Source organism: Aedes aegypti, chromosome 1 (genome assembly GCF_002204515.2).
Source record: "Aedes aegypti strain LVP_AGWG chromosome 1, AaegL5.0 Primary Assembly, whole genome shotgun sequence".
NCBI classification, from domain to species: Eukaryota; Metazoa; Arthropoda; class Insecta; order Diptera; family Culicidae; genus Aedes; species Aedes aegypti.
Genome location: NC_035107.1, coordinates 4,114,056 through 4,125,938, shown reverse-complemented (window position 1 = coordinate 4,125,938; position 11,883 = coordinate 4,114,056). Strand labels below are relative to the sequence as shown.

Below are 11,883 nucleotides of genomic sequence, written 5' to 3'. Positions count from 1 at the left end.
CACTAGCGCCACCTAGCGGCAAAATCGCGAGCTAAACTGTTCGCTTTCCGGATGTCCTTGATCCCCTGAACAACTTTGCTGAAGATCGCTTCTTTATAAGTCGTAAGGATCTCGAGATATAGCAATGTGAAATTACCTGATTTGAGGTGATGCTAAACTTTTCAGGGTGATTCAATATTCAGCTGTGTGTTGCAATACTTATTTGAGTGAGTCCGTATTTATGACGGGTAGTGTATATGAAAAACCGTATTTAGTATTATAAGGTGTATAACCAATTGGGCACTTCCATGATTCACTTTGGCATGATGGTTTTACTCAGCCGATTTGTCTTAAACTTTGCAATAAGAAGAGCTTCAGTACGACGCATATTGTGGCAAAATATGAGCTCAATAGCTTCCTAAAACCCCAGTGCCGAAGTGAATCAAAAGTGCCAAGAATAGGATCCGGCTCCCTATCATTTAATTCCACTAGAGTTGTATCATTTGACAGATACGGGTATTTCGATCTCAACTGTAAGGCCGTCTCCAGAGTAGTGTACTAGACTAGACTTCGACTTGAAGTCGAGTCTAGTACACGACACAGAAGACGGCCTTACAGTCGAGATCGATATAACCGTATCTGTCAAAGGATACATATGCTAGTGGAATTAAATGGTATAGTACTAAATTCGGTTTTTCATTTATTAAAAGATATTCCACTAAACAGCTCGAAGCTTCATTATCATATGCTACGAGATTTATAATCAAATTTTATGTTTGCACTAGTAAAGAGCCTGTCTTTTGAAATGTGTACGGTAGATGTGCCAATAGTGGAGGTACTAAGGACGATCGAACTTCATTTAACCGCCTAAATTCAAAAAGCGCAATTAACGTACATGTTAATGTTGTAACGGGAAGTAACGACCTTTAACTTAATGAGAAAACATATTTCATCGTAGTTATCCACGTCATGTCAGTGAAAAATAATATTGGTACACTGTTCCTTTAATTGCGGTATATTTTTAATGTGTGTTCCTATAGTTGCGGTATCCGTTGTTTTCTTATGGGATCCTCCACTATAGGAACACTTTACCTCAACTATTGGTACAAGTAAGAAAAGTTTTAGTAATTTCGGTGATACTTCATCAGTTTTAAAGCAATTTGAACGCTCTTTTCAACTATTCCGTGTATCAACAAACCAATACGTCGATTGGCAGTGTCGGTTCTGTGGCTATTGTAATAGAATCAGTGAAAACGGCACTACCGCAACTATAGGAACACCCACAACTAAGGGAATGCTTACCCTGTGCCGTAAAAAAAGCTATTGATTTTCATTATGCCTACTTTGATTGTCGTTGGCAAGGTGGAGTTATTTTGCAGATTGAAAAAAAAAGTTGTTCCATATTCCGCGTATAGTATCTATGCCTCCCTCCCAGAGGTGAACCATGCAGAAACAAGTCATTCTCTTAGGAAACTTGATTCGCGAATCCAAAATTTTTGTTACGTTTGGGGAATTTGTCATCGAAACAATACAACAGGAAAACGAATCGAAAGTAATTTTCATCAATATTATATTATTTTACAATACTTTTTGATTTCACATTAATACAACTAACTTCGAATAGATCGCTGCTACTAAAGTTAGGTCACGATTAGATTCATAATCTAATCCACTTACGCTTACCTACTGCTTAAGGGCAACAAAACTCGAAAATACTTTTCCGTTTCATTAACGCAATTTTGAGGCAAAACTTTCAAACAAATTCGAAAGAATCATCAATTCAGTCTTGGTTCGTACTCGAAAAAAAATCAAAATACTGACATTACAACAAGCTTTTCGTACTTCTCTTTCCAAGCATGTCAATGCAATCCTAATCTAGCTGCAATCGGACGAATCGGTGCCCAAAAATGTCACCTCGTCGACCAGTTCAACCGTTTGTTCCATCAAAACAGAGAGAAAGAAAAAAAAACAAGTTCAAACAACTTACTTAGCCTATTTAAGTACTTTTTTGCTGCTGTGGACCATCGAAACAGCACGAATGGTTCCTCGTTCTCGATCTATGCATATAAATAGTCTTGATCTCATCGCGCTTGGTGCACATCCCTACTTGGCTCCTATGCTACTATGTCTAAGATTTCACTGCTAATATGTATTATGTTTTATAAAAACGAAATATTTACTTCCATTATCCTAGGCTTTGCGGTACGCATCTCCGATTTTTTTTGAGTGATTGTGTGTTTGTGTGTGTGTGTTTCCGGGAGCGCTCTCTACAAACTAGATAACATTTTGTTTATAATAAAGTTCTACTTGTCACTTGGGGGGAAATGCGGCTGGGTGACAGTTTCCCACGGCAACCACTGAATTACTTTTGTTTCCTGGCCTACTACTGGGTTCGATAAGACATTGGCTGGGAGGATGAAATGGAGATGAAGGCGCGATTGACGGCGGGATTTTGGTTGATTTAGGGTGAGAAATAATTTAATGAAGGTGGATGGTGGGGATGGGGCTATTTACAAGGGGGGGGGGGGTGGGTTACTAGGGCTAGTCTATTGGGAGCGCTGCGTGAACGCTAGGGGGTAGGTGTCCGGCGGGACCGCTACGCAGGCGGGCTTCATCTTGATCTGGGCGGGATCGTTCGTGTGGACGTCGTATTTCTGCAGGATGTTGGCCAACATGATGAAGCTGAAGCCCCGGACCAGGTTCTGGCCGATGCAGGTTCGCTTGCCGATGCTGAAGGGCAGGAAGTGTGGAATGTTCTTCTTGACGCGGAGGATCTGCTTCTGGCTCTCGTTCGATGAGTCGATGTTGTTGTGTTTGATAATACTGCTGAGGTCTTCGCTGGCTGTTGGCGATCCAACCAGATCCGAGCGGATCTGCGCAAGGGTGGCGCTTTCGATGAACCGGCTGGGGTCGAACCGTTCCGGGTGATCCCAGTACTTCTCGCTGGTGTTGAGGTCGTAGTTGTTGATGAAGACTACCGTTCCGGTTTGAACTCCGTATCCGCCGATGCAAGTGTTTTCGGTGGCAACGTGGGGAACAATTGGCGATGAGGAGTACCGAAGGACTTCGAAGATGGTGGCCACGGTGTAGGGCATGCTTTCCGTGTCGTACAGGGTGACGTTGCGGAGGCCTTTGTCGGTAACGTGATCGATTTCCTGCTGGATGCGGGCGCCGATTTCTGGATTTTTTGCAACGTATCCCAAGGCGAGCATGACCAGGTTTCCGATAGCGGAGTGGCCGCCGATGAAGTCCTCCAGCATGTACATAATGGTGTCTCGGCTGACGGAGGGATCTTCCCGTAGACTTTTCAGCAGGGCATCGGTGAAGTCACGCTCTGGTTCGTCTTCGCCGAGGTTCTGTTCCCGTTCGTTGACGATGCGCTCCAAGATGAACCCACGGATGTAGTTCGACCAGCTGCTCAGCTTGCTCATGTGACGGAAGTAGAATGGAGCTAACCATGGCATGAAGTCCACGGCGTATCCTTGGTTGATCTCGTAGAAGATCTCGTCGAAGCTGTGCACCATCTTCTGGAAGCCGGCATCATCGTATTCGAACCGAACCGAGCACATGTACTTGCTGAACATGTTGGCGCAGGCCTGCATGATCAGCGGTTTGACTTTGAAGTCCTGGCCGGGGGTGACCACGTCGGTCAACTGGTCCATGAAGTAGTGCATCTCCGCAACGCCGACGTCGCTCATCTTCTGGTAGTAGCTGGAGGCGTCACTCGGCGAACAGTGCTTACGGGCCAAATTGCGTCGCTTCTGCTGCAGCGAGGACCAATCGCACAAAGCAAGCGCTGAAATAAATGGAAAATAGGAAGATCGAATTAGAGTTAGGGTATCCGTCCTATTATGGAGGACTTAAGCACGGTGTTGAAATTAAAATCGTATTGCATTGTCCAAAATCTAAATATTATAGTATTTTGCAATGTTAAGTGTTAAAACTATCCTTTGTCTGGAGTAAAGTGAAGTAAGAAAGTAATTTTTGGAATCATACATACATTTTTTGACATAAATCTGAAGCTCTTCCTCTGTCCTATTATTGCGGTATTTTGTCCTATTATTGCGGTAGTGCCGTCCGATTATTGCGGTATACCAAAAATCATAGATTTCATTACATTCAATATACATCCAATACCACACAATGTTCGAGCATTGAAATTATGCTCCCTCCATGTTAATGACACTGCACGGTACTGTCAGTTTGTGTGAATTTGGACATTATCTATGACGAAAACTAATTCATTACTTTATGTCACGATTCGAAAACAAATCAACAGTATCGAATGATTTTCTGCCAGTTTCGTCTCCTCTTTCGTCGTAGGTGAACAATGTTAAAGTGTATAGACAAGGTTCTTCCATCTGAGACCACTAGTCGCTATATAAGAAATGAATTTGTTGACTTAAGTATAACCTACAATTTTGATGCTTTTAAAAATAAACTAGCAACACAATTTTAAAGACTTGCTTCCTTGCGATCATCTTATATCTTAGTTTTTCAACGTATTTTTGGCATGTGTTCCGATTTTCAGTCAGTTTACGTGATTTTTCGGTAAAACATTGTGTTTATTTGCAAAATATTTGTAAATAAGAGAAACTACAGGGTAAAAATAAACATAAACCTTTTGTTTGACTAAATAAATGTATGAATAACTCAAAATGATGTCCATAATTAGTGTCCTAATAATATAATTAATGTTTCCAGCAATTACATTTAAAATGACTATTGGAATATGGAATTTTTGAATGAGATTTACAGATACCGCAATAATAGGCAAAAATCTATTTTCATTGTCCTATTATTGCGGTATATGCTTTTTCTCAAAAATATAGAACTTTTATTCAAAATTCAATTTCTACCATGTAACTACATCTATACTGAACTGATATACCCGCTACATATAATTGTTTTGGTTCTAAACTTTATAAATTAAGCTTATGAAAACCCGCCCGTAGATAGAGAGACTGGTTAAAAATATAGGTTTTTCTTGATGCATCATTTAAAACTGTTCTTCCAACGATCAAAATCGTTTAATTTTTAAAGCATTCATCTCGTAGAGCTTGGGAATAATATAAGCTTTCATCATCATCAATAATATCCATAGAAAATAGAGTTTTCGATTAATAATGAGGGTTTAATTCTTCTACCGCAATAATAGATAATACCGCAATAATGGGCAAATTACCCTAATGGTCTGCGAGGTTACGGATGAAGGAAGGAATCAAGGAAGCAGAGGGGAAGAATGATCTCTCACGCCGTCGCCGTCGCCGCACACCGGCACGATACTGGGTCAATATCAGGAAACCATTTGCCCCAGCAGACGTCTGGCAGGGTGGCCAGCCATTTGAAACCATTTTCGTTGGGAGTTCGCGATCGCTGGTAACCCGACCCCGATATTAACATCAAATCGATTTATAATCACATCTCGCGCGTATCGCCGACGACCCCGCTGACCAACTTCTGATTGCAGCACGGTGCGGAATAACAACAACAATATTCTGCACACAGGACGGCGTCTCAAGGGCAATTTTATTTTAACTTTTTCCGTTTCTTCCCCGCGTAGTTCCCTCGGTTACTTCGCTTTGCCCATGCCTACTGCGATGCGTGCGTTTTCGGTTGCGCGTGTTTGCGGCTGTACCTCCCATAAAGTATGCTTCTGCTCTCCAGTGTGGAGGATACTTTATCGCACCGAGACAATCGATCGACAACGGCCTTCTCCTCGACATCGCAAAAATCGAACCGCCCGCAACGAAGAACTAGGTCTGCGCCGAAGAGACACGTTCCGATTGTAAATATAGGTCTCCCGATCGGCGGGTCGAGGGTCTGCGGCGGATCCGATTTTTTTTTCCTTCTCGTGCGCTCATAAAACATGAGCAAAACGGAGCGGAGTTCGGTATTCAAATGAGCTCGCACCGTGTGTGTGTGATAAAACATAACCGAAATAAAGAAGAAACGACATTTTTTCGTACATTTGACGGTCAAGTTCGCCGTGGATCCTTGGGTGCGCTCGACGACTGTCAGTCTCTGCTCGGGCGTGAGAGAACGAGCCAGGGAGAGGGAGAGAGAGAGAGCGCGCGAACTACCGCGACCCGATACAAGTAGGCATAGGTCAACGTTGTCGTCATGCAGCCCACAGACGCTCAGACGGTTTGACCAACATTGACTCCGCCCCCAAGTTAGTCAAACCGATTTATGTTGATGCAAAGAGCAGAACTTTCAGAATTTAAATACCGGAACAAATGGATATTGAGGAGGAATTACAATAACAATTCGCACGAAGTATTCCGGCAGAACTCTAAAATTATGAGGGATCTCTATCGGGGATTATTCTGAGCAGTCATCGATATGAGAATGGCTAGGGTAATTTCTTTAAAGTTTGTATTCGGAGTCTTTAGCGGTTTTCTCTAGTTATTCTACTTTGAAGTCTTTCCAGAACCATTGATTATACTAGGGATTCCACCAGAAAGTCTTCCTGGGATTCTACCAGGAATTTCATCAACAATTCCTCTAGAAATTTATCCACAGATTTACCCAGAAATTCCTCCGAGGAAAAATCTTCAGGCTGGCTTTCTTCCAGAGGTTCCTTCAAAGATTCCTCTGCTATATATTCAGGGTTTCCTCTACTGATTCCTTCATAGATCTAAAAAATCCTCAAGTGATTTCTTCAGTAATTTTTCAGAGTTTACTTCAAGGCTGATTTCAAGAATTCTTCCGGAGATTGCTATCACAATTTTTCAAAGATTCCTTTATTTCCTCTAAAAGTTATATCATTATTCAGGAATCACATAACGAATTATTTCAGATACTTGTCAATAAATTTATCACCAGAAATTCCCATAAGGATTTCACCAGAACTTTTTTCAGGATTCTTCTAGGACTCCTCCTTAAATTCAACCAAAAGGAATTTCTTCAGCGATTCTTTCTTGTAATTTTCTCTACAGAGTCCTCCAGAGATTTACACAAAAACTTCCGAGGGATTTATTCATTCAATGCTTCCTTCAAGAATTCCTCCAAAATATCCTCCACAGATGTATTTAGGAATTCCTCCATCGAAACTTCAAGAAATTCTATACAGATTATATAAGGATTTTTTTCCTGCTCTTTTACTAGGAATTCCTCTAGAAATTTTTATAGAGATTGCTCAAGAAATTATTGCAGGACTTCCATCAATAATTCCACCAGGAATTTCTCCTATGCATCAAAAACCTTTCCCTAGGAATACCTCCAAAAAATCCTTCAGTGATTAACCCAAACATTCTTCCAGAGATTCTTACGCGATTTTTGCTAGAAATTCTTCAAAAACTCCTACAGAAATACATGTAGGGATTCACTTCAGGAACTCTTACAGTGATTCCACCCAAAATTTCTCCAAGGATTCATTAAGGAATTCATCTTGAGATTCCACCCAGACAACCAAAATGTACGTATAACAAAATCACCTGGAGGCCTTGTATGTGCAACATTTCACTTATAAGATGTCGCGAAAAGGCCTTCTACGTACAAAAGTGGAGGAAATATGCGTGCATATATTATGTGATAAATAATAACATACAATGCGAGTGTATAAATATTGTACAAAACTAACCTGTGATCTTATGCGACTTAGCTTATGATAACAAATGATGATTTGACAGCTGCTACGAATTGATGCGACTTACTTTGTACGAGTGTACGAGACGAAACAAAATGTATAAATGAACTCAGAAAAGAAGTGTTTTATGCCAGGAAACTCATCAAACTGACGAGTTTATCCACGGTGTTTTGCGGGTTTGATGTAATTAGTATGAATGAACGAGTTTAAACGTGAACTTTCATGCGATTTCTGATTGTCTGGGCACCAGGAAGCTTTTGGGAATTCAGCAAGAAATACTGCAAAAGAATTCAAAACAAATTTCACACATGGGATTTCACCAGGAATTCCGCTTGCAATTTTTCGAGAGGTTCCCCCAGGTTACTTTCAGGGGATTCTTCTAGGGAATCTTCGATAAATTATTTTATGAATTCTTCCAGTGTTTCCTTAAAAGATTTTTCTTAAAAGATTTTAAGGGAACCTACGAGGCATTCGACCTCGGATTTTTGAAGGAATTACTTTAAGAATCTACCGGATATTTCTCCGAGGATTCCTAAAGGAATTTATCCATCAATTCCTTCCAGTATATCTTGGAGGATTTTTTCCATGGAATCCACCAGGAATTGCCTTAGAGAATCCTGTAGAAACTCCTTTAGGGATTGCTTTAAAAGTTCTTACGGAGATATATTAAGGAATTTCCCCAGTGAATTTCTCCAGTGTTTTCTTTGGTGATTCCTCCAATGATTTCAGAATAAATTATTCCATGATTTTTTCCAGAAATTTTCCAAAAAATCCTTCAAGGAATTCAACTTGAAGTTCAACCCTTCGTGGAATTGCTGGTCGATTCTCTCGCGGTTTCCAGAAAAAAAAAGTCATTTGAACTTGTGGTTTTTTTATTGATACCCTGGAGGAATTTCTGATAATCCTGAAAAATTCGAAGTAGGAAAATCCTAGTCAAATCATTGAAGTATTTTCTGGTAAAACTTCTGGCGAAGCTGTATTAGATTTTTCTGGTAAACAATTTCTAGCGAAACTCTATTGGTATTCTTAACCGTGGAAGAACTCATGGCGAAATTTCTTAAAAAACACCATTCCGGAAGAAATAGTTAGATAAAATACTGGTGAAATCTCTGAAGGAACCGAAGGATTTTTTCCAGAATGTTTTGGAAGAACTTTCAGAAGATTTTCTTGAATTTCCTGTGAAATCAACGGAAAAATATTGGTGAAGCTTCTAGAAGAATTTTTAGTGGAACCCCTATGAGAATTTCAGCTCATTTCTTGAAGATTTTCCTGATGGAAACCATGGAGAATTATCTGGGAGAATTTCAAATCCAATCCATGGATGAACCTCTGGTGGAATCCTTAGAGACATTCCTGGAGAGCTTTTAGTTGGAATGCCTAGAGGAAATCCTATCGAAATTTTCGAAGCAATTCCTGTTGGATTCAATGAACGAATTTTCAAAGGAATCGCTGAAGGAATTCCTTTTTTGAATCCTAGGAGGAACTCCTCACAGAGTCACTTGATGATATACTGATGGATTCCCTAATTACTTGTGAAATCTTTATAGAAAATTTTTGGTAAAATTGCTGAATTAATTTCTGAAAACCCCCAAGAATCTCTGAAGATAGTTTGTGAGAAATTCCTTGAGAAATATCCGATGGAATCTGTAGAGTTATTTCGGTTATAAAATCCCGAGACATTTCCGGAAAAATCTAAGGAGGAATTCCTGATAACCTTTGAGTATCCTTGGAGATGTTTATTCCTTGAAGAATTTTTGGAGGCATCCCATCCGAGTGATTAGATTCCGCGGCTACAAAGCAACGCCATGCTGAAGGTGTCTGGGTTCGATTCCCGGTCGGTCCAGGATCTTTTCATAAAGGAAATTTCCTTGCCTTCTCTGGGCATAGAGTACAATCGTACCTGCCACACTATATACGAATGCGAAAATGGAAACTTTGGCAAAGAAAGCTCTTAGTTATTAACAGTGGAAGTGCTCATAAAAACAGTAAACTGAGAAGCCGGCTATGTCCCAGTGGGGACGTTAGTGCCAAGAAGAAGAAGAATTCTTGCAGGAACTCCTGATGAAATCCCTTGAAGAAATTCCCTAAGGAATCACTTTAAGAGCTCCTGATGAAATCCCTGGAGGAATTCCTCATATAATTCCTGCTGGAACTCCTGATAGAATGCCTAGAGAAATTTCTTATGATATCCCTAGAAGATCCTGATGTTAGTCGTAGTTGACCGCCTGATATAAACTCTGGAGGAACTCCTAATAGAATCTCGGAAGAAATGCTAGCTGGAATCTCTGAAGGAACTCTTGATGGAATTCCTGGATGAACTCGTGATGAAATTCTCAGAAGAACTCTAATGGTAGCCCTAAAGGTACTCCTAACAGAATCCCTAATGGAATTCCTGATAGAGTCCCTAGAAGAACTCTTGATGGAATCTTTGGAGGAATCAGTGGCGAAGCGTAACCTCATTTTCTACCTGTTCTATGATTCTAAAAATGACTATTTCGACAAATTTAGAGTATAAATCAAAAAGTAATCAAAGAGTAAATTATTGAAATCGTCCTTTCTAACAAATCTCTGCTCATTGCAGGCAAAATTTGTTGCTGAAATTCTAGAATTTATATTCGTGGGGCAGGTAGATTTGAGGTAAGAGAATCGTTACTGGTAGGAATATAAAGATATTGTTAGAGGAACTCCTGGTAGAATCAGGAGTCCTGATGAACTCCACATGAAATTTCTGGAGGAATTCCTGATAAGTTTCCTGAAGGAACTCCTGATAGAATCTATAGAGGAACTCCTGATAGAATCTCTTGAGGAATTCCGGGTGAAATCTCAGAAGAAACCCTGGAGGAATTTCTTGGAGGAAATCCTAAATATATTATTGGAGGAGCTCCTGATGGAGGAATTTATGATGAAATTCGTAGATCAACTAGTGATGGAATCCCTAGAGGAACCCCTGATAGAATCTCTGGAAGAATTCCAGGTGGAATCTCTGAAGGAACTGCTGATGGAATTGCTGGAGAAACTTCTAATGGAATTGCTAGATACATTCCTGACGGAATCCCTGGAGAAGTTCCAGTTGCAATCGCTGAAGGAACTCCTAATGGAATCCCTGAAGAAATTTCTGATGAAACTCCTGTAAGAATCTAGAAGAATTCATTATGATATCCCTAGAAAGAGTCCTGATGGAATTCCTCAAGGAATTCCTGGAGGAAATCCTGATTGAATGTTTGGAGGCAATTCAGGTGGAATCTCTAAAAGAACTCTGGAGGAACTCCTGATGCAATCCCCAGAAGAACTCTGATGGAAGCCCTAAAGGTATTCCTGATAGTATCCCTATAGGAACTCCTGATGGAATCCATGGAGGAACTCCTGATGGAATCCTTGGAGGAACTCCTGATGGAATCCTTGGAAGAACTCCTATCTATAGATATTCTTGGAAAAACTCCTAATCATTGGATGGACTTCTGATGGAATCCCTTTGAGAACTCCTGATAAAATCCCTGGTAGAAATCCTGATAAGTTTCCAGATAGAACTCCTGATAGAATCCCTAGAGGAACTCCTCATAATATTTCTAGAAGAAACATTGATGGAATTCTGCGAGGAACATTTGATTTAATCTCTTGAAAAATTCCGGGTGAAATCTCAGAAGGAACTCTTGATGGAATCCCTGGAGGAACTCTGATGAAAGCCCTAAAGGTACTCCCGATAGAATCCAGATGCAGATACATAAATACAGATAATATAGATACAGGAGCCTCTGATGAAATCCCTGGGTGAACTCCTAAAGGAATCCTTGGAAGAATTTGTAAAGATATTCTTGATTAAACTCTGTATGGAATCATTGAAGGAATTCCTGTTGAAATCCCGAGAAGAACTCCTAGAACTGGAGCAACGACGGACAGAGTCCATGGAGGAATTCCAGGTGGAATCCTGATAGAATCCCTGGAGAAACTTCTGATGAACTCCCTAGTTGAGTTCTAGGTGCAATCCCTTAAAGAATTCCTGATCGAATCTGTGGAGGAATTCCAGATGGAATCCCTGAAAGATTTCCTGATGGAATCCCTAGCCGAACATCTGATGATACCCCCAGAAGAATTCTTGATGGTATTCTTAGAGGAACTATAATCCCTAGAGCTAGTCCTGATAAAAACCCTGAAATAACTGCTAAATGGGGCCCAGATAGCCGTAGCGGTAAACGCGCAGCTATTCAGCATGACCATGCTGAGGGTCGTGGGTTCGAATCCCGCTGGTCGAGGATCTTTTCGCAAAGGAAATTTTCTCGATTCCCAGGGCATAGAGTATCTTCGTACCTGCCACA

General features: G+C 40.6%; 1 protein-coding gene across 1 annotated transcript in view; it reads right to left on the bottom strand.

Annotated features, from left to right (window-relative positions):
- Nucleotides 1–1,706: 1,706 nt before the first annotated feature.
- The window catches only part of LOC5572380 (cytochrome P450 307a1), a 34,011-nt gene continuing 23,834 nt past the window's right edge, over nt 1,707–11,883 (bottom strand). Inside the window, exon 2 of the mRNA XM_021838794.1 lies at nt 1,707–3,775. Coding sequence (XP_021694486.1) covers nt 2,526–3,775 — 1,250 coding nt within the window. The 3' untranslated portion in view covers nt 1,707–2,525. The remainder of the gene's footprint in view (nt 3,776–11,883) is intronic.